Raw genomic sequence first — 23,655 nt, forward strand, 5'->3', positions numbered from 1 at the left:
CCATCACTTTCCACTCTACCCAAGCATTTGATCAGCAGATTCATCTGAGCAAAACAGTTCCTAACAGTCAGAAAAACAAGTGTTTTGTTTTTTTTTTTTTAAAGAGTGAGGATGGGACCTTCCCACATAAGGATGGGGGAGAACTTGTTATTTTAAAGTCATCATTCAGCTGCATATACAACAGTTGGTTGTGTGTTACTTTTCATTCTGCTATTAAAGAACAACGAGCTATTGAGTTGTCTGAATGAAAGTAATTCTAAACTTTTGCATTTGCAGAGTTTCATTAACACAGGTCAAATAAAACAGACTGTTTCTATTACTGTAGCTGTAAGAAAACACATTGGATATTGTACCTGGGGAGTGTCCATCAGAAACTGATGGGCTGTATGTATAGTTGAGTCCCTGCTTCTCTCTGGCTTCTCTTCAGTCACCTTTGGTAGCTTTTCTGTTGTAGAGTCATTGACATCCTCCGAGTCAAAAGTCTGGATCTCTGGCTCTGCTTCACCTGGCCCTACAATCACAAAACTAATTACCAACTTTGTAGATCTCACATAATACAAGAACCAATACTGTATCTCAACTATTTTACAAAGTGTCTCGCATGCTTTGTAGTGCAACTCGGACATTATTTTTTAAGAGAAATACACAAATTTTAAGACAATCAATTCTAGGAATAGGATAAATACACTTTGGAACTCACTGCAACAGATAAACACGCATTTCCTTAGGCAAACTGTTTTTCTCTCTTATAACCTTCTTGCCAAATGAACAAAACATTGGTGAACAAATCTTTAACAACTTAAAATTCCATTGGTGAAGTACATTTTTTGAGCTTCATAGCCTCTCCAATAGAGTGACAAGAGGTATAAAGCACTTTGAGAACATTCAGAAGATCTACATTAAAAGAACAATGGCAATCTTTTCTTATCAAAAATCTACACAAGAAAAGATGGCCATTGTTTTTTTAATCTCATCTTTTACTCTCTAGTTTTGTAATGGAACAGTTTCCTATAAATCAGACATCGATTTACAAATAAAGGAGTGGACTAAAGATTTTCTTTTATTATTGTTTCTACTATACTACAACTGTTTAACAACTCAGTTTTTAAGAATTATTCTAAGAAAAAAGTATGACATTGTAGGAGATGTTTCAAGATCCTAGTTTTTCAGAACCTACTGTTAGAGAATCATGTGGAAAACAAAATAGACTGATTACATGCATGCCTGTACCATAAAGCTAATGAGTCTAGCAAGAGATTTAAGTGAAGAGATTAAACCTGAAGGGAGTGGGAGGCAAGAAGGTGAATTCAGGCTAGTAAAACTCTTGTCTCCCCCCTCCAGCCAGCTTTTATGTTGTTAGATAAGAAAACCATTCAAAATTCCAAGCTACAGCGTCATTTACTGAGAGTCATCAAAACTAATTACTTCTGTTGCAACTGGCAAGAGATATTTATTTATATCTGGCTTATTTTGTTTGTGCGGGCTGTGTGGCTGACAAGTCAGACTTGTTCTCATTTACCAATCATTTGCATCTGACAGCCATTCTGTTAGGCAGCTCAGTTTTGTTTTGTTTCATTCCCACTCAAGGAAGAAAGCAGTGAGACAGTGACACTTCAGTGCTACCTACCAGATGTTGTTCAGACCAGCTCTTCAACTACTTTATGTTTTGTCAGAAGTTACACACAAAAAAAGTTGAGTTATGTGGTGCTGATGCTGGTGACACTGGAATGCATTGTTATATGCCAATTAATTAAGCGAACTGGTATTGTGTCTAACAAAAGTGGGAAACTATTTGCTTTTTACTTCTTCAAAGAAGTGGATAAAGGTTAGAGACCATTAACGAAAGAAAGCAGCAAACCCTTCTATCATTCAAACAATTTAGCAAAGGCTAATGCTGGTTACTAGGCAGGAGTAAGAATACTGCTGCAGCAAAGTCAACTAAGAGCAGATGTTTTAGTCTTATAACACATACACACATCCATAACATGCAAATATAAATACCTACATATACATTTAAAGATGCACATCAGCGTATGTTTAGAATGTTTTTTTTTTTAAGTTAACATACCAGGAGGTTTAGTGGCAGTAGACAACTTTTTTTCTGGCTTCAGCTCCTCTGTGTCTACTGCTCTGAGATCCTCATTGTTCTGCATTTCTGTTTCCATAGCTGCATCTTCAGAATCTCCCTCTTCCTTTTCTTCAAGGGGCATAACAGGTTTTTCTTGCTCCTTGCTAGCTACATCTGTATAAAGGCAACAATACTTATCAAGGGAAGAGAGAAAGGAAAAGTAGTGAAGTTGCAAAAAAAGCTGCATTCTGAGGCCACTGCCGTATCAGTTTTAGTGAACTTCAGAAGAGATCTGAGATATTGCTACAAACCTTGGTTTTGTCTTTCACTGTGCTGTGCCATGTTCTGTCAATGAGCTATTGCCCTGAAAACCTGATGAATAGACTAGTTACTTTAATAAAAAGCAATTTATTTAATTAAATTTAGATTAGAGGAATATTTTTAAAGAGACATCAATATTTTTTATACAGAACAAAGATCCTCTTGTGTTATCCTAAATATTTTACATGTGCGGTAGCAGTTTAGGCTTCAAAATAATTAAGTAAGATTTGGAGAGAATAGATTTTAAATATGTTTATTAAACTAAAATCCATTTTTATGAGTCAACTCAGTATTTCCAAAAATGTTATCACTAGTTTGAATCTGATTGCCAAGAGTAGCATTTATTGTAGTGAAATGGTGCTACATCTTAAACAGAAGCAAGGACTGTTAAACATAACTTCAAAAAACATATTGGGAAAAACTACAGCAAATAGGAGTGCTTCAGGATTTGATTCTGCAATTTGATTCTGACAACTCTTTACACCCAGAAATACCACCGTACCATATGTCTGTGCATCATAGCATTCGGAGCCTTGTTTAATATGTTCAAATGCATCAGCCTCCTCTGCATTTTGTTTAGACTGAGTTGTATTCTGCTTTGCTTCACTGCTGGATTCTATGGTCCTCAGGCGCTTGTGGATATGTTCGTTGTGATCTCCCATTGAGCGCTCATTGTCTGCCTGCCCGGGTTTCCTCTTGAAACTCTGAAAGACAACAAATTAACACTGTGAACTTCAAGCAAGGTGCAACCAAACACCGATTAGAAAAAGAGTTCTAACAAGGAGAAACTGTGTCCTGCCTATTTGCTGGTTAATATTAGGACATTCAAATAAAATAAAAAAGATTTAAAAAAAAAAAAAAATGAAAAGAAGAGATGAACCTGGGTATTTTTTCTGCTTTGCTTCCGAGAAGCCATTCGGGCCATGCGTGTGGATTCATGGCCTTCTGATTGATTTGCACTTGAAGCTCCACTTCCGTATTCCTGAGAGAGCAAAAAAAATGCAATGGTAACTGAAAAGGGACTTAGCAACTGTTGTAGATAAATTTGAGAAGTTACACTGCAACGCTATGCTACCTTCTATTGTGAATGATGAACAGCTCACAACTGCAAGTATTATCCTTGTGGAGAGCAGACAAGATAATTCTGCAGCTCAACAATTAGCCTAAACTTCCCACGCAGCTTTCACTGCTATGAAGTGAAAACTACACGGTCTTCAATTTTTGTCAGTGAATTTCTAACTAGTGTTCTAAAAATTGAATCTTAGACACTATTCTTAAAAATATGGCAGCAACTCCTTGACTGTAACTTGAAAACATATTCACAAGCTCAGCATTTTCAACTAGGACACTATGTAATTTACCTCTTTAGACTGGTCTCTTTCTGAAGCCTCTCCAGCCAGCTCAACAGCACTGTCACTCTGCAGGTTTTCCTGCCCAGTCTGCCCTTGTGTTTCATGCTCCATTCTTTCCTCAGGCTCGGGGATCTGTTCATCTATCTCTGAATTATCTTTACCCTCTTGTTCCTGAAATAACATCAGTTTAGTTTAATATTCTAAAAAACACTGGGAAACAGAAGGCCAAGGAGGTAACAGGAATACAGATGACAGAAAAACACCAGTTCAATAGTAAGCACATCTGTGTTACCTTGGTGAAGATTTTCACTAACATTACACCTACTCAATGTCAAATTTGTTCCAGAGTATCATAGAACACATCTATTTCTTAAATCTTTTATAAGGTAATTAAAAAAAAAAAAAATCAGGCTTTTATTTATTACTCTCTACCTGAGGTTGAAGGCCTTGGTCAGCAGCAGGGATTCCCTTATCTTCAGCAGATTCATTTTTTTCCTCATCAGGTGGTTGTGACTCTTCTGCTGCTGCATCCTCAGTGTTTTCTTCTTGATCATCAGCATCTTTGTCCCCTTCGTCTTCCTTCTTCTCTTCATCTTCAGAAACACCTTCTTCAGCTGGTTCTGCATCTTGATCATCTCTTTCTGTCTCACCAGTATCCTCTTCATTCTGTTCTTCTGTCTTCTCTGCCTCATTTAAATCAACAGGTTTCTCATCTACTTCAAAGGCATTCTTTTCTTCTGGATTAAAAAAAACCCAGAAAGGTATACAAAACATTCAGTGAAGTACAGAGACAGTGAATATTACAGATATTTAGAATAAAACTGCCCAGCCTATCAAAAAATCTTAAAAGAAAATACTGAGAATTCTATACACAGAATCTATGATTTTCTATAGCAGATAATTTCTTTAAGTCACAATTGGTTTGTAACTAACAATACAGCAAGATGAATTCCTCTTGACTTCCTTTAAATTAATATTCTTGAGGGTCAGTTGACTAAGTGCAAATACTTGTATCATACAAAAACCTGAAATCACAAAAGTGACTGGACAACGAAGTAAGAGGCTTATAGCATAAATCAGGATGTATCAGCGTATCACTTGGATAACATGAGAAAGGCTGCTCCACAGTGTGCATGAAAGGGAGGCAAAGGGAAATGCTGTAACATTAAGTTCTTATCTGGCCTGCGTTTGGTATCTTGATATTTTGATACACAGAAGTGAATTTGCAGCTTCTTGTTATACAGAATCCTACCATCACCTCTCTTCTTTCTATAGAGAAAAAAGAATTTATTATCTGACTGTTCCTCCCTATTTCCCTTTGGCTTTCACCCGGGAACCTGCAGAGAGATTTTTCAGCTGTACCTTCATCCTTTTCCTCCTCATCACTCTTCTCATCATTCTCCAGGTTCAAATTATCAGGAAGGTCCAAAGGTTCAACTTCAGGCTGCTTTTCTTGCTGGCCATGATAAGGATCTACTTCATTCTCATCATATTCACGCTGTCAGCAAAAAGAAGGGATGGGGGGAATAACAGGTATGTAATAAGTCAGAGGAAAGGCAAAGATGAGAAATAAAATACTACTGAATTCTCTAGGACACAGAAATACTGGATACAATATTACATTCTGATCAGTTAAAAATGATTTTCCAATGGTACACATCCTCATGTCTAAATAGCAGAAAAAGATTAATTTCAGCAACTGCATTTACATAAATTGTTATGTCTTCAAAACAGCATGTTTTGTGTTCAGAATCCAGCTTTCCTAATGGAAAGATTCTGAACAGAATCTGCACTCTTGCAGATGGTAAATGCACTCTTGCATAATATGCAGAATCTTCAAGCCTACTGTATACAGATTCTTGGGATAAGTCCCACAGACTTAAGAACACAACAGAACAAGAACTTTTAAGCTTTGTCCATCAAAACACCAATTCAGTGTAAAGCCTGTTTTGGCAGCCATTACAAGTTCAGGTTAGTGCAAACAAGATTTCTTTCTGGATTATGCATCAGAAAGTATACATATGTTATAATGGATACAATATAGCTCTGAAATGAATGAATTTTTTCAGTGCACTTCACTATTAAATAAAGAGCATTTCAAATTCTCAGAAACACATGATACGAGCAACAGGATATGGTTGAACAGCAAGATATTCTATGTAGTCCAAATCATTTTTACCTCATCAATTTGTTCATGGATTTTCTCTTTGTTTTCATTGTCCTCCTCTTGTTGCTCATTTTCCTCATCCTTGGGGGGCTGTTTTTTATTATCCTTGTTTCCTGTGCCCAAATTGTAATCTTTTGCAACAAGCTCCGAATCCTCCTATTAACCAACAAATCCAAAAGAAACTCAATTAATGCTACCTGCTTCTCAAAGTCTGAGTGACAAGATATCATCTCCTACAGAAAAAAGAAGACAATATTAAATAACTTGTGATATACTCAAAATTATCCCTTTCCAAGACCAAGAGCTAAGCAAGGGAGTTCACAGTCTAGGTCACATCAAGTTAATAGAATTTAATTCCTTCGATATTCTTCTTCCCACTCCTTGTCTCTACCTCATCCATTCCTGGTCCAGTTTCTTCTGTTTTACTACTGGCATCTTCATCATCATCTTCATCTTCATCCCCCCAGAGCCTCTCATCCAGTTTATCATCAGCTTCAGCATTATCAAGATTTCCCATCTGCTTATCCAGCTCCTCTTCATCTGAATTTTCATCATTTTCTATGTACAGTTCAGAATGTGTTTCAGTACAGAAGAGACAAAGGTAACTTTGTTAACTTCAGAAATAAAAAAGCAGTCATACTTGGCACCTTAATTTTATCACCCTATGCAGTTACTTTGAAAGATGCCGAAAAAGACACACATGCACTAACACCCAGAAGAGCAGGTTTCCAATTAATGTGGTTCAGAGTGTTCTCTTGGACATAAGGACACACACAGCATTCTCTCCCTCAGACTAACAGTTCCCAGGTGCAACACTTGGATGATATAAACTCTCCATTCCTTACCCTCTCAGTCCTCCATTTTCAAAACATTCTGGCATTAGTGGGAGGGGGAAGGTCTATTCCACTTTATCTGTTTATTAGCTTGGAAATTTCCCTTCTTCTGCAGATGAACTTATTCTTGGTATTTTGTCAGAGATTTGAAAGTAGATTAATACTACCATAATTTATAAGCCACATTAGTTTCAGATGTTCAAATTGTTGCCCTGTAAAGTGAAGACCTGCTACCTTTAGGGTGAGTAGCAACTTGAGTGAATCTATCGAATACTGCTTTTTTCCAATTTAAAAAGGTAAAATTAAATTATTTTAATTGCTTAAAAGTAAGCAATAGCTTCATTAATCACATTTTGAAGTTAACTACAGCCATATTCTCAAGTATTCTGTTGGTCTTCAACAGCTCCACAAAGTCAGCGACTAATTTTAAACTGCGTCTGTAGGTTAGCTTACAACAGGAAGAAAGAATCATATCCCTTCATTCCAAAACCATCACAGTGAAAAAGAGAGACAATATTTTCTTTGTACCCTTCTTAGCATTCATGTTAATAGTTAGAATAATAGTCATAGAATAGTTTGGATTGGAAGGGACCTTTCAAGGTCATCTAGTCCAACCCCCTTGCAATGAGCAGGGACATCTTCAACTACATCAGGTTGCTCAGAGCCCCGTCCAACCTGATCTTGAACATTTCCACCCCCAGGGATGGGGCATCTACCACCTCTCTGGACAACCTGTGCCAGCGGCTCACCACCCTCACTGTGAAAAGTTTCTTCCTTACATCTAGTCTATATCTGCCCTCCTTTAGTTCAAAACCATTACCCCTTGTCCTATTGCAACAGGCCCTGCTAAAAAGTCTGTCCCCAACTTTCTTATAAGCCCCCTTTAAGTACTGGAAGGCTGCAATAAGGTCTCCCCAGACCCTTCTCTTCTTCAGGCTGAATAATGCCAAGTCTCTCAGCCTGGAAAAACACAAAAGTGTTCCAGCCCTCTGATCATTTTTGTGGCCCTCCTCTGGACCCTCTCCAACAGGTCCACCTCTTTCCCATGCTGAGGACTCCAGAGCTGGATGCAGCTTCTTAGTATTCATATACAAAATGGCACTACTCTGTTATTGAACACTGACTTTTCTGTATATGCTTAATAATACAAAAGTATAATTTAATATAAATAAAAAGTATAATTTAATATAAAATCCATTACTGGATTGATCTATAACATTTCTTTGAAGTTTGCCATAGTGGAAGGACCAAACCTTTTTCTTCCTGTTCTCCATCATGCATTTTTCCTTCAAAGTCTTCTGACATTTCAATTGCATTGTCTTCTCCTTCAATGTCTGGTTTAGAATCTTGATCCTCTTTCTCCTTCTCTTCACCCTTTTGAAAACTGTCTTCTATCTGAATTATTGGTAAAGCAAAAAATAATTACAATGGATCTTGCCTATATATTAAAGTACCACAACAATACTTATAAGCTTATATGCAAAGATAAAAGCCAGCCTAAACAGGATACTGGAGGTAACTTCATGTTTCTTTTACCGGAAACATCCTCAACATGGATCTCAAGGACCTTCTCAGTTTTACTTAAATTAAACAAGAACAACTGCAAACACTTGCCTGATCTTCGCTTTCTATTTTATCGCTCACATCTTTCTTGCCTTCCCCATCTCCAATACCACCATCCTCGTAATCATGAAACTGTGTTGCTCCCTCTCCATCTTCATCTTCAAGTAATTCTTTCGGCAGACAAAATCCCTACAAAGGCAAACTGAAACTCAAAACTTCCTGTATTAATAAGCTTAATAATCAGCTTAGTTTCTACTTAAGATTGCATTCATTACATATATGCTTACCATCTATCCACTGTTATGTCTAATAACTTACCTTTTGGGCAAGCTCTGTAAAAATGCTAGTTAGAACAGAAAGCAATTTTCCAGTACTCCTGTGAGATGCCAGTGAAACAGTGAGGTAGAACAGGATAAGGTCTGAATACTTGCAGAGCATGGGCTTTAGACGCACGAGCAAATAGCAGGACTGGTTGAAGAACTGCAGTTAAAACACCAAAGAACGTATGTCAAAAATGACTATGTACATACAGAGATATACCTCAGAGAGGGTGATGATGGAGACTGAAAACAGATGCTCAAACCAGAAATATCAGTAAGAGTTTAAATACAATTTAAATTTACAATTTAAAATTTAAATACAAAAGTTTCCAGAACTTTTTCTAGATTTTCACAACAACAAAAACTTTTCCTTCTTACCAAAGGAACATCTGGCTTTTGCACTACAGGAGAATACCTATATTTGGCCATAGTGGAAGGACCAAACCTGTTTCTTCCTTTTCTCCATCACTAAGCCAAAGACCCTTAAGCCAAACACTCTCGAGAAGAACAATTTTACCTTGTATTTATCTGAAGTGTAATCTTCCCCATAAGACTTCAGGTTCTCCAGGAGTTCTGAAACCGCTAAAATTGCTTTCTCCACATGCAAAGAATCCAAATCAGCAGAGAGATCTTCATCCAAAAGCTTAGTTATATGTCCTGCTTTAATCCCATCAAATGCAGATGCATCCTCTTTGTTTGAAATACATTAAAAAAATATGGAAATGAAGTCAGACATTCTATAAACGTTGTAGCAAGCAATCTAGAAATATCCATCCTACCTGTTTAAACAGACAAATTAAAATGCCAATTTCCTTGTGTACTGGTACCTCCTCTAGACACAGAGTTTAAGGAATTTTTAGGTTTGCATAGTTTAAACTCCCCTCCTCTCCCTTAAGTAAATCAGCAAATTTACCATTTTCCTCTGGAGATTTTTCTTCCTCTTTCCCATCTTCCTGTTTTCTCTCTACCAAACACTGGATGCCATAAAGAACAACACGGATAACAGTTTCCACTTTTGACGAGAAGTGCTCCACAAACTCTTCATCTGACTCTTGACTTCCTTTTGAATCATAACACAGGCAGTTTTACATAGAAACACATTAAATTACAGTTACTATGTTTCCCCTATGCAAGGAGCATGATAAGCACTACGCAGTTTTTACTACATAGTTCTACTAAAATCTCCTTGCTAACCCTGACATACAACTATGGTATAAAATCTGTTAGGAACAGTGACTAAGGGGGAAAAAATATTACTGCACAAATTAAGTCTGAACTAAATTTTGCAAGTTTGAATTTCATCAAGTATTTCTGGATATCCAAATGAACATGGAGCCATCATCTGCCATAACAAAACTAATGAATTCTTACATCTTTATCTAAGTGACAAAATGGGCAGAGGAGAATTGTCCTTACCACTGCAATTCGACATGGAAGCAAGAAGCTGTGTTCTCCAGGCTGTGAAATCTGCAGATGTGTTATTAACTTCTTCTTGTATATATTTTAGGCTCTTGATTAGGGCCATCTGATTTGCAGCTTGCCTGTCTTCCCCATTTGGAAGAAATAGGGACTCTACATCCTGTAACTTAGCTGAGACTTCTAGCAAACAACTCACAGCTGATGTGCAAACTTCAAAATCTCTCCTGCAACAAGAAATGCCATAATACTGAAGGAAGAACAAACATTTCAACTTAAGATTAAACTTTTTCTTGGGACATGGATGAGGGGGAGGCAGCTGATCTCCATCTTTAACTTATTAGATAAAAAGCTTGACAACAAGCAGATGTGCCACTTACACTGCTTAAAGCAGAGAGAAAATGAGAGGATTACTATTATTACTGAATAGGCTACAGATTTCTTTTAAAATAAAAACTTCTTCATTAAATTTATGTTTGAAATTTGTCTCATTAACTAAGGAGCTATGGGTATGAAATCCCAGGAGACTAAAAACAAACTGAGAAGCTGAGATGGACCAATTTTTTTTCTGACTTGTCAGGGGAGTGGGAGAAGACACGCACATTTGTTTAAAAAGCCAGGCACTGCATTTTGCAAGAAACACAAACAGAAAGAAGCTTCAAGAGCACCTGAACACGCTTTTCAAGATACGCATAGGCAAACATTTTCAAGATGACTTCACACATCTTACATGAGCATAAAACATAGAGACTTTCAATTTCATGCACACATAGAACTCACCAGGAATAAAACAAGGTCTCACATGACTCTCGTCTTATTTTGTCCACTTCTGCTTTCATTGCCTTCACATTTGCCAGCATTGCAGTCAATTGTGTAGCTAGCTGGAGCCATAACTGATCCTTATTTCGCATCCTGCATCCAGGAGGCAGTCGCTCAGTTGTTACTGGAGACAAGTATTTTAGCTCTGAGGGAATTAGGTCAGGTATTCCCATAAAAACATTTCCCATTTCAGGTCCTGAACTCTGAAAAATGTTTGTTTTGACATCCGTCCTTTCATTGTCGCTGCACTTTGTTAACTCTTCTTTTGGGCAGCACTGCATAAACCAAGACAGCTCCTCGAGAACCATCATGCACTGCATGGAAAGTTGCTGCAGTTTGTCAGTCCAATGTTGAATACTGTCTTGAGGAGGGAATGCTACATTATATTGTCTGTCAGCAGTCAACCTAGAATCTATCTCTTGTATAGAACTCAGGAGGTTCCTAGTCAAGAATAAAGAAGGAAAAGTTACAATCACTGAGTTTTATTGTTATAGTTCCTTTTTAAAAGCTCAACCATCAGACTGAGTTCATAAAAGATCTAGATAATACGGACTCAGTGGAAGTCAAACTTTGTCTGGAAAAAGTAAAATGATCGCCTTTTTTAAAAAACGTTTTGTCTAATTAGTGACTTTTTCTCTCCGTTGCATATGTTTGAGTTGTCTTAAAAACAGGGCTTTGTGAGATTTCTCAGAATCTACACCATCTTTTCAAACAATCCTTAAACTCCTCGCCTGATACTCAAATATTGTTAATTTTCCTCCATTATAAAAGCAAATTAGATTCTAACACATCTTCATTGTCTGAACAAATTATTAATCTGATTTGCAATGAAAGTCACAGCAATGCAGGTAAGTGTCTTAGAAGTTTTAACTATTCCTGCAACTGTAAAGCTGAGGAGTTTGTGTTGTGGGTTTTTATTTGTTTTTCCAATTTTCCTAGGGTTAGTATAAATTTTGCACCAGTAATCTCCAGTCTAGATGTCTTTCCCTGTACAAAGGAAATAGGTCCTGACCTAACTTCAGAAAGTTTTATGGAATACATTAGTGATGAGCACAAATATGCAGAAAAACAGTGGAGTTTGCAGTGAAACTGATGAGTCAAGCAATGGAGTGAAAAATCACAAGTAAGAAAGATTTCCTATACACTTCTCCTTTTACAGTTTTGACACAAGATCTAGTATCTCCCACCTTTCTAGGATTTTTCTTTGTAAGCTGTTGTTTTGTTTTTTTTTTTTTTCATTTTGGCTCAAAGTGTCATCCAGATCATTTATTTGCTCCAGATCAAACCAACAACTTGAACACAGCCAAAATTAACTTAGACCAATACCAAATGAGAGAGGTTTAACATTTTATAGGCTTAATCGTTTAACTGTGTAATTAACTACAGTAATTATTTCATAGTCTTCATGTATGCCTAACTTGTTTTCCCAAATTATTTTCATTCCAAAATATTGGCTGCAATGACAGGATAAACAGTATCTAACCCCCTTCCCCCCACATCTAGGTTTAACTGAGGGGAGGAGAGAAATGGGGAAGGGGGGGGGGAGGGGGGGAAGAACTTTATTTTCTTCTACCTTATTGTCTATCTTTCTTGAACTGCATTGCTTACTGTAAAACTGTCCTTGCCAACATTTAAATGTTGGAAAATGCAAACTACCTTAGTAAGATCCACTGTTCTGTCAAGGCAGTAAGAGATCTTCTCTGTCTGACAAGCATCTGCATGAGGTGTGCAGTGAACCCTTTGCATCGTTCAATGCTACCTAGTCCAATATCCTAAAGAAAACAGATGAAGTGGGAAGGAACAGTTAGATGAATAAGCAGAAACAACATTCTCTGTGCCTCCATTTCATTTCACTGAGCAGGCTGAAACGTTATAGTTTACTTGAAAAAGTCTTAAAATGCAGACAAAAATTATAGTTATTACAGTTTCCCCATCTTCATTCTTCTGCAATCTTCCATATATCATGCATACAAATTTGATTTTCAAGTAGCTTCTGCAACAACAGTCATTATTAAATTGCACTCCACTGCAGCAATTCTTATCAGGAATTTAGTTCCAATAGTAAAGCTACCTTACATAAATGATGATTAAAATCTAAAGAGAAACCAGCTGAAATTTTTACATTCATGACCATTGCTAAAACCACTTCCACAAATCATTTTACCAGATTTACTGACAATTACTTTCACTCCTTTCATTAGAAGCGATCCCATTTTAAAGCTTAGAATAGATGTTCATGGCACAGAGTGAAACCGACCATAGTTATGTTCCATTATTTATGGCCATTATCAGCTGTGATGTTTGACAAGATCGTGTTGTAAAACATGGAGTGAAGCATAGTGAGAGAAAGAGCATCTGGAAGAGATTCCTTTTTCCTGGAGTACTGGAAAAGTGGTACTGATTTGGCAGAGCTCATTTGTTCCTTCTACTGATTTTAGACTAATTTTTAAGCAAGGAAATATATCATCACTTTTTGCGTTAGACACAGGCTCCAGTTATTCCTAATTATAAATCTCAACTGAATTTTTTCATCAGTACCAACTAATCTTGGGGTTTTTTTCCTAACAAGTTTTTATTCAGCATTTCAGGAGTTACCTTCATGCACAAAAAGTAGCAATTTGGGATCCATTAGGATGAAAGATGTACACTGAACAGATCATTAACTTAGTTCACTGAACTGATATTGTTCATTCATAAAAGGGGTTTTAAAATTCTGCATTTAATGATCGGTCCCAAAAATATTATATTTTTTTATCATATCACAGAACATAGCATTATCTCACATCCCCTTTTTACTACTAGAAAATTTCAGTCCAAGCTGGTAAAATAAAGTTAACAGAAGTAGGATTTCTATTTTTACTTCAGTGTTTTTACCTTGGCAGGTGCCAACAATGCTGTTTGAAGTCTACAGTGGCGTGCAAGTGACCGATAGAAATATTTCTGACATCCATCCCAGGCAGAAGAAATCTCTGTCAGCAACCTGACAGAGCACAAAAAAAGCCTGATATTAGAAAGGTGTACAATTTCAGTACCTCAGCACACTGGAACCACTATGTCAGCTCTTCAACTTAAGACATTTGCTTACAATTTGTTATATTGCAAATGCATTGATCTTGTAATTCTTCATCTTCTCCACAAGAATTCTAGTCTTAAGAAAACACTTAAGTTTTAAAATAAGCTTTAAGGAAATCTTAAGCAGTAGCAGCAAAATCTCTATCTTTGAATATAATTTAACACTTAAATAGTGATTCCCCGCCCCGCACAGGTAAATCCAGCTTGACAGGGAAGCCTTTATTTTGGCCTTGATGAAAGACATTATACACTAAACACTTGCACCTGAGGAGGACAATAACCAGCATGCCTCAATGACAAAAATCATTTGCTGCCAGAAAAACAACACAGAAACATCTGAAAGAACATCCTTCCTCTAGATTTTCCAGAAATGGCCACTTTGAAGTCTATGTATTTTCTCCTGAAATATCCCATTATTTAATGAAGACAAAACAATTAAGTAATGCCTGTAAATTACAACTCATTTTTAATAAAATCATTAGCAGTCTACATTCTAATATGATGCTAGCAAAGCATCCCAGGCAAAGCTGGACGGTGGAGGGCTAATTGAAATCTGATTCACAGAAACAATGAAACTGAGGGTAGAGTTGCCAAAAGTGCCAATAAGCCCTTGCTCAGTTGCATGTGCTGGAACAGTATGTACAGGATTTTCAAACAGAGAAGTAATGGGAGGAAGGGAATATGCAGTATCCTAAATGAATTACAGTCCAGAAATTCCAGTCTAAATCCCCATGCAATAAATTATATATATCATAGCTGCAAATTCATACAATCTAAGGGTTAGAAATACTGTGTACATACGTGGCATCCAGTTCATGTGTACAATTTACTACACCTAATGCACTACGCAAGTCCAGTGGACGTAGGTAGAGTATTTCATGATAATCTTTTGAACGGGACCAAGACAGACCTTTCCGGTATGACAAACCTGGAATGACATTTAAACACACATCCTTTTATGCCCTCATTCTTTTATATGAAAAATATCACTCATACAGTTGGTATTAGGATATAAAATCTTCTGATGTATTTTTTTTTCCCCTGATGCTGCCTCATTTGACCAAGTCTTTGAACATGCTGCAAGTTTTGTAATGTAGGAACACATCGTAGCTTAGCTATCTTAGCTGAATATCACAGCTGAAATAAGGCAAACACATGTCTTATGAAATAAGACCTCCTACATGGGTAGGAGGTTGGTGGTGGTGGCTAAGAGAAAAAAACAAAAAGCCTTGAACCTGTAAGGCAGGCTACAGCCTGAGAAAGTTATAGCTATGTACTTCTAAAACTCAGTCTTAAGACTGTTATTTTAGCTATTTTAAAAACTGGATTAAACATGCTCATTTCTCTCGAGCCAGTTAAAACATTCCTTTCAAAGTATCCTGATGGTAAGCAGAGCCTGTAAGAAATACTCATTAGCTATTTAGGTTATGTTGCCATTTTTCCAAACAAAATGGAGAACAAGTCTTAAGAGCAACACTTTTCACTGCTCCTGGTCCTTTAAGAAAGCTGAGATAGGGCTCATGACCTTGTTTTTAAGACATGAAAAGGCTGATGAATAAGGAAGGTAGAGGTGTCACCTGAAATCAAAGACAGCTCAGTAAAAAATTCAAGTCCCATGTGTTAATTAAATCATTGCAGTAGGTCATTCCTCCAGCACAAACTTCACAGGGTAGAAATGGCAGATATTCCTTTGGCACCAGTGGGTGCAAAAAAAGCCAAACACAGGAACAGTGTATGTACTGCAAACGTCCCATTTAGGTTTGTAGCCATCTAAACACAAAAGGACCTTAATCTTCTGGGAACTATTTACTCAGTACACACATCAACTCATTTAAGTAGCATAAACTACAAACATTCAAAACTACAACTGAAGCCTCCTCCCACCTCCCAGAAAGCATTTAAGATGTTTTTGTTTTCATATACTTTCCAAGTGTTGTGACACTTTAACTCCTAGTTTGTTATCAAAATCATGCCTTCTTGGAACCCTTAACTTCATGTTTCCAAGCTTCCTTTTGCAGCCATGAGGAACAGAATTTTTTTTTTTTTTCTTGAGAGGTTCTTAGGATCCCAGCAGGCCAGAAGCTATGGCTTCCCAGAGAAGCACCAAACACTAAACTCTCTTCCAAGAAGAAGAAAAAAAATGCCAAAATTACATTAATTTCTACTTCTGCCTATGACTTAGCAGAATACGGTCAGACAGCTGTTTATTTAACAAGACTGCCTACTTCTGCGGGTTTCTAAACTGCTCAGTGACTAAGAACAGTTGATGAATGATTTCACAACACAACACCAAAGGAAAAGGCAACAATTAATAGTTTGGGTAGGTCCCTTACCTTAAGACTAGCAAGGGGAGCAATGGAGACTGGGCTGCTGAACAGGGTGTCTCGGTTCAGTATTTCCCATCAATAGACCATTCAATCTCCATGGCTCAACCACACCTCTGCCAACCTGATCTCTGCCAGTCTGTCAATCAAAAGATGGCCCCTCATTCTAATGAGCTAACTTAATTTCAGTTCTGGATCAGAGAATGGATACAAGATAATGAGCTTCCCTCTTGTTTCTAAAAGCTGGGCAGTGACTTCTGACTGGAGATAAAGTAGGTTTCTGCTTTAGAAAAGCTACTGTTGTACATTTAATGGAAGATAAGAAGAACAGAAGGTATCTGAAAGAGCTAACACACCGGGCCTCATAGTCAACAAACAAAGAGAAAGAGAGACTTAAATGCTTCTATGCATTAGTGGCTAAATGACTTCAAGAACATGGTATTATGGCGGGTTTAGATGTATTGGCAAAAATAGTAAAATGCTTAAGAACTTTGTACTTTTAAACCAAGCACACTTTTAGTCAAAGCTTACCTGTTTTAGAAAGGCTTTTAAAGAGATCTGATAAAGCCCGTTGCTTTTGCATCTGAATATGCTTTGCCTCTGATTTCTGCTTCTCCTTATCTGCTGTCCGATCAAATGTTAAATTTTGCAGTTCAACTACAGAAACAATGATACCACCTGTATAGAAGACAGCAGGGAAGGGTAAGAGATGTGATAATTTAACATACAGAAAGCAGCCATGAGAAGACAGTCTGGAAAGGGAACTATATATATCTACACTTTTTCCTGATTTGTTCCATTTATGTTACAGAGGTCAATTATGGTATGGAAATCACACGGATACTTAACCTGTGAACTCGTCAAGATTTTCCACCAGACTTAAGAATGAATTATTTTCTGTAACTGTTGTACACATTTTCTTCATTTTTTTAGTAAGCTTAGGCAGACGATACTGAAGAGATTCTGTATGAAATGTAATACCATCCTGACATTCTTCTGGGAGTGCCCTCTGAGAAAAAAAAAAAAGAAACAGTCCAATTATACACACATACTCAAAGCTGACTTATTTGACCATTAAGAGTAAATCACTGCAAAAACAAGGGCTAAATTCTGCATTTATCTGAAACCCCAAAACATGCCCACATGATCTTTTGAACAGTTTGGCACCAACACTTGAGGAAAGCTACAAATATGCAGTATGCAAATAGAAATTTTTAAATAAGAGAAGTAATCCCCCAGCATGTCCAAAGGTAGTCCCTAAGCTTTGTTCAGTTTAAGTTTCCACACGTCTTGTTTAAGGAATGAAGACAACATGAAACTGCAAGTGAAACCAACAACCCTGTTAACTATCAGTAACAGGCTTGCAAACAAACCAACCAACCACCAAACCAAACCCACAACCAAACACATTAGATTTGCATCAGATTACTGCCTCCTCACTCTACCCTCCTGAGGGTCACAGGACAAAAGCAAGATCAGCCACCTTCCTGGTCTGAAGAAACTGAACAAAGCCTTGGAAGCTGAGAGTAACTGAGCATTTCCCACTCACTCCCAAATTCTGATGAGTTATGATTGTGTCATTGCATCTTATTAATAAAAAATAATGGATGTGAATAGGAATCTATTTCAAGAAGAAAAAATTAGTTGACTTCCTTTCTGATCTGGACAACATAGTTAGAGACACAATAAATAAATAAATAAATAAATAAATAAACAAACAAACAAACAAACAAACTATGGCACCCTGGAGTAGGGTTTACCACATATCAGCTAATGTTTGCAGTACACAAGTTGTCAGCCAACAGCAAATGTATGACAATGTAGGGCATTCCCCATCAGGATTCAAGCTCAAAGTAATTTTATATTTAATCAGAGCTTATATGTGCACAAATCCTAGAGCTACATGATCATGTCTGGGTCCTTGTTTAGGGGGGAAAAAAAAAAAAGGCAATAATAATTTCAACTCCCAGTCCTTATTACTGCACTAGCAGGGAAGTAACAAATTGCTGCAGAGAATCTGGAAGCAACTTGGAGATGAAATGTGTAACTGCTATCATCTCTATATTAGAGCATAGATATTGTGCCAAATCAATACAGAACATGCCTGTCTTTCCATGCTGCATTTCCACCCAACTGCAGTGTTTCATAACACTGAACACAAGTAAGACCAAAAAAGTTGATGATATATTCAGCAGATTTGACACTTACATAAGATTTTTCTGCATAAATCAATGAAAAGCAACATATAGATGAGAACAGAGAAAATATCCTTCCCACTCTTAGAATAAAGAATACAGTCACCTTGGCAACATCTGTTTTAGCAGACAGAATTTTTTTTAATGTGTTGTTTAGCCTCTGAACTTTGGTCTCTTTGTTCTCAGACTCTTCCTGCTTTTGCAAACAGTCCAGCTGCTCTTCCTTACCAATTTCCACCAAGGCCGGCCGACATGGCTCATCCAGAACAACTTCAAACTTCTTCATGAATTTAAAGAGGGTCCTAATTACCAAAGGAAAGCAAAAATGTTACTGTGTTTTATAATCCTGGAAATCTCTCCGCTGCTGGAAATAAATGTTTCCACTGTGTTATGAGCAGGAGAAACATTCTTGCATTCAAATTTAACATCACAGACAAATCATCTAGAAGGAAAGTTCCAAATACAAGCTTAATTCCAAGCTCTGAGTTACCTGCGTATTTTTTCAACTGATTGTTTTATAGCCCAGAAGCTGACGTCATTCCACTTCGAAATTTTCACAAATTCCTATTAGGAAAATAAATAATCAATGGGATTACTTATATGCAAATATTGCACTGCATTTATATGCAAGGTGATCTTTAAAGTTGATCAGCTAAGATGATCTGGTGGTCTTAAAAGTTTAAGCAAGACAGTTTAGTAAGTGAGCAAATTATTGCATAGGCATCTTATTCTAGTAGTATATGTATTTATGCTAAAACTGCTGCCCAGCCAAATGTTGTGAAATCCAAAGGGACTTCACTACTGAGTAGAAAACTCCATGGCTAAATGGGACTGACCAAACATTAAAGAATTCAACCAACCCCCACACCTCAAAAAATAAATTCTTGCCAAAGAAAATGTGAAATATAGTAGGGATTTCAGTGGCCAACAGAGCTATTAAATCCAAATAATATCTGCTCCACTGTTCCTTTGATTAGTCAGTATATTGCCCGAGCAAAGCTTCATTTTACCTTAAGTTCCTTTTCTATAGGTTGACGAAGTTCAGCGATTCTGACCTCAACACACTCTGAAAACTGCTTGTAATAATTGTATAGATTCCACAGGATGCTGCACAGAACATCTGGAAGGGACAGACAATAACAAGCTTCTTTTTAAAACAGGATATTCTTCAGTATCAAGAGAAGAAATGCATCCCAGTGTTTTTTTGCAATCATGAAGCTCAGCAACACCAAAAGATGGGGTAAACTGATCAACAGTATTTTTCATGAAAATGGGAAAAACAGCAGCATAGGCTTGTGTTTTATTTATGAGCTTAGTGATCTGTTTGGTAAGTCTTGAATACCTGATGGTCAGGTTGCTGTAAAGAAGACTCAACACATAAAATGCTAACAACTTACCCTTTTCTGCTACCTGAGGCATCAGCAAGATATGGCAGTGGAAAACCAGTAATGCTTGAAGTCGTGCATGAAACTCTCCCAGTGTGGATCCTTCAATGAAAGCTTGTAGTGTGCTGACCAGCGTTTTCAGATCCGTTTGCTCAGTTTCTGAACATTGCACCAGAAATTTAGAAGGAACAGAGGAGAAAACAAGCAAAAAAAAAAAAAAACAAAAAACCACCTCTACATGAAAATTGTTTTCTGCTTTTTGTAAATTACCAATTAAATATCAGGTTTCTGTTAGGAAAGGTTCAAAACAAATAGGAAAGGCGCATAGAGGGGAAGAATTCTAATGCAATGAGTAAAACCAGCAAACAACACACTGGAAGAAAGGAGAGGGGACAAGAGAGGCAGCAGTTAGATAGCGACCAAGGAGCTACATGCCCAATTTCAGAGTGCATCAAGTATTTAAAGAACACTTGCTATTCTCTATGAATGAACGTCTTTTTCAGTTATGATGAGCCATACTACAAATTAGTCACTGCCAGTTCCTTACCTCCTCAAAATCACGAAGGCAGAAATACATCTTAGAATAATCTGGTAGAGAATATAGTGTCTGTAGAGCATTACCTATGAAAGAAGACATGCTGTCCACCTGGAGATGTAAAATAACCCAAGGATCTGAAGCTTGTGAAGTAAGTGCATTAATTAGTCATGAGATTGGAAGAACCCTGCCTCATGCCAGAGTATGCTACTTTCATCTTTACAATTTCACTAAATTTTGAGGAGGCAAGGGACTGACAGCTATATTCTTTTCCTTATTTTACGGAACGTGAACACCTGCTGACAGATTTGCTAAGAACAGTATGCACCAAAACATACTTGCTGTAAGAATTCTTTAGGCTTTATACAGAATGTTAAAAGCAGTTCAGCTGGGATATGAATTATACTTTGTGCAGTTAAAAAAATTAGGTGCCTTTTCCAGCTGCAGATGGAGGCCTCCTACCCTCCAAATCTGTTTGAAGTGTTTATATGTGCATGACATATGCTTACCACAGTTCTACTTTCTTTTAGATGCTTTTTACAGACATCTTTTTTCTTTACACTACCTACAATATTGGCCCTATGAGAGACACAGGTGGTTCCAGAAATAAATATCAAGTGAAGTTCACCCTATAGAGTCATGGAATTTATTGTAGAACAAAGGGCACAAGAACTAGACCTGAAAGTGCATTGCAAACTCTTTCATTTAGGACGTTAATTATGCATCCTTAGTAATTGCATCACACATTCATATAAGGACAGCACTTACCTTCTGTGTTTGCCTCTGTCTGTTCTTGAATATACTTCTCAATCATCTGATAGATTGAGAACCAGTGCTTTGTGGATTTCTCTACATGCTGCTTCATAATATTGTCCAGACTTACTGACCAGCAACTGGAAACAATAAGGAAGGGGAGAAAAGAAAAAAATAAAGCAAAAATATTGTGGGTAATTTGGGCTTACAAACAGCAACAAACTTTATTCTCTGTTTCTACTAAAGGAAGATTTTACAAGATGGAAGAATCTGCACATATGCTTAATATACACAATCAACTCTTGCGGATCACTGCTTGGCTGCTATTATCAAATATGAGAGAAGAAATGCAGGAACTAGGGACAGTAAAACAAAACCAGTCAGACAGGTTCAAAAGTTTGTTTTCACAAAATTTGAGGCAGACCTACGGAATTCCTGATCATGGCATATTGTGGATATAAAAATTTTACACGGTCTTAACAGCAGACTGGACAATAATTTTAAGGAAAATTTAATGGGAGTTGCTAAACAGACAAAACACTGCAGGCTCAGTAAACCCTAGGAAGAAAACAGGAGAACACTAAGAAAATAGTAGGATGAAGTACTGTAGTTATCTGACCCACTTCTGTTCCTCCTGAGGCATATATTTAGGGTCACCATGGGCTGGACGTGCTCATTCTGAGCCAGTACAGCTGCTACTGTGGGGGGGGGGGGTTTCCCCCCCCACTTTGTTACTAGGACAGACACACACACACAGAGAAGCATGTTCCATGACTGAGGCAGTTCCACATTGGAATGTGTCTCTGTACAGAGACAGAAGCTTCCAGTATCTAAGAAAAAGCAGTAGGGAAGGACAGTTCTTACTTCAACTCCAATCTACGCCACTGAATAATCAGTTGTGTGACCAAATCAAGATGTTTTCGCAAGGATAAAGCTCGACTGGCATTTTCCTCCCAGTCCTGGGGAAGAAAAACAAATAAATAAATAGATAGATAAATAAATCCCCCTTTAAAAAAGCCAGAAATTAGTGTTTGCAAGGCAAGACTTGTGCAGTACTCTGGATTACATTCCTACTCCTCAAACTCACAGTATGGAGCAAGTTCACTTCCCCAAATCCTGGCAATGAGACAGCTATCAGCTGTTTTTATCATGGTACCAATAAAAATAAGGAAACACACACGAGAAAATAAAGTTTCCTTTAGCAATTTTCTTACCTGTGCCTTTGCAAGAAGAATTTCCAAGCCATTCAAGAACTTTGAGAGAGGACAAGAGAGTGGAAAACTCCGGATTCTGTCCATCACAACTAACAGCTGTGGAACAAAAAACAAGCATTCAACCTATAGTAACAGATCTTCAACAGAAGCAGTCATGAAGTTAAGCTAATTTGTATTAGCATAACCACCTCCTGCAAGAGATAAGAACTTAATTTTTTTTTAATTTTAAACTGTTTCCTTGTTTTAGTATAAGCTCACTAGTAGTTCAGTGAAGGCCAGTGCACTCTGGGAAAGGAGCACAAATGACCTAATGCAAGGAGTTCAAATCAGTTGTGAGTTTCTGCATCACTCTAAGAAATATACCTGAGGGCTACACAGGCCCCACAAGTGGGACCAAAGATATCCATTTTAAAGCACTATGAAAGGAAGCATTTTGGGAAAAAACAGAAGCCCAAAGAACAAAAGACCTTGAGAATCTTTGAGGTATGGCAGGTTGAAGATGGCTTAAAGTAGGCAGTAAATACCACTTAGTGTTTCATAACGAAAACAGAACAGCTAATAATATCTAATACCTTTTAGGTATTAGAAGAAGAAACAGGTATGACTTCAAAACATCTGCATAAGTAATAAAGACAACATCTAGGCAAGTGTACACATGCACATATCTATGCATATCTACACACTCATTTACACCTAAATGCAATTCTGAAATGTTCCAGTTTTCCCCAAACATTTGCTGAAGTGTCTTTACCTGCATAAGTACTGGATGCTCTGGCCACTCCTGCAGCAACCCATTTACTTCTTTAGCAAAATTATCAAGTACAGGTTGGCACTGTCGGACTTGCTGAATATTAGGATGTTGGTAAAAGTCATAGGGGCCATCTTGATGCAGCACAAGATCTGAAGTTAATTCCTCAAAAAAGGTATTGTGAAGAAGAGTGCTAACTAGAAGTTGGCTTCCCAAAAGACTATCATTCATTTCAGCACCTAGGAAGTAAAAAAGGGAAGACATTACACATGCTATTAATTCTTTCTTCAGTTAGATAGAAAAGGGTTTTTTTCCTGTATCTCAAGCCTTAGCATGTTATGTATTGCAAGGACACATGAATATGCCACACATAAGCCATGAGATAGGAGTATGGAAAACAGACGTACTTAAAGTTTACATCCTCTATTTTATTAAATTTTCATATAAAACTAAAATCAGCATTCTAAAGGTGGGCTGTAATCTTGTCAGAGACCATAGTTCCTCTGTGCATAAATCGACATCAAGGAGAATTATTGTTACATATAATTATATTATTATTATTACTACTAC

At 37.2% G+C, this 23,655-nt stretch overlaps 1 protein-coding gene across 1 annotated transcript in view; it reads right to left on the reverse strand.

The window, feature by feature from the left end:
- The window catches only part of MDN1 (midasin AAA ATPase 1), a gene marked incomplete at both ends in the record, with an annotated part of 103,955 nt that overhangs the window by 8,978 nt on the left and 71,322 nt on the right, over positions 1-23,655 (reverse strand). Inside the window, 29 exons of the mRNA XM_081998091.1 lie at positions 354-511; positions 2,069-2,242; positions 2,892-3,093; positions 3,270-3,371; positions 3,751-3,912; positions 4,174-4,478; positions 5,104-5,239; positions 5,921-6,064; positions 6,300-6,466; positions 7,995-8,132; positions 8,352-8,493; positions 8,623-8,784; positions 9,142-9,314; positions 9,538-9,684; positions 10,041-10,267; positions 10,821-11,300; positions 12,516-12,631; positions 13,734-13,839; positions 14,733-14,859; positions 16,787-16,933; positions 17,105-17,264; positions 18,557-18,752; positions 18,941-19,014; positions 19,461-19,570; positions 19,848-19,994; positions 21,139-21,263; positions 21,988-22,082; positions 22,338-22,433; positions 23,089-23,324. Coding sequence (XP_081854217.1) covers positions 354-511; positions 2,069-2,242; positions 2,892-3,093; positions 3,270-3,371; positions 3,751-3,912; positions 4,174-4,478; positions 5,104-5,239; positions 5,921-6,064; positions 6,300-6,466; positions 7,995-8,132; positions 8,352-8,493; positions 8,623-8,784; positions 9,142-9,314; positions 9,538-9,684; positions 10,041-10,267; positions 10,821-11,300; positions 12,516-12,631; positions 13,734-13,839; positions 14,733-14,859; positions 16,787-16,933; positions 17,105-17,264; positions 18,557-18,752; positions 18,941-19,014; positions 19,461-19,570; positions 19,848-19,994; positions 21,139-21,263; positions 21,988-22,082; positions 22,338-22,433; positions 23,089-23,324 — 4,754 coding nt within the window. The remainder of the gene's footprint in view (positions 1-353; positions 512-2,068; positions 2,243-2,891; positions 3,094-3,269; positions 3,372-3,750; positions 3,913-4,173; positions 4,479-5,103; positions 5,240-5,920; positions 6,065-6,299; positions 6,467-7,994; positions 8,133-8,351; positions 8,494-8,622; positions 8,785-9,141; positions 9,315-9,537; positions 9,685-10,040; positions 10,268-10,820; positions 11,301-12,515; positions 12,632-13,733; positions 13,840-14,732; positions 14,860-16,786; positions 16,934-17,104; positions 17,265-18,556; positions 18,753-18,940; positions 19,015-19,460; positions 19,571-19,847; positions 19,995-21,138; positions 21,264-21,987; positions 22,083-22,337; positions 22,434-23,088; positions 23,325-23,655) is intronic.

Source organism: Phaethon aethereus (assembly GCF_964289735.1).
Source record: "Phaethon aethereus genome assembly, chromosome: 3".
Taxonomy (NCBI): domain Eukaryota; kingdom Metazoa; phylum Chordata; class Aves; order Phaethontiformes; family Phaethontidae; genus Phaethon; species Phaethon aethereus.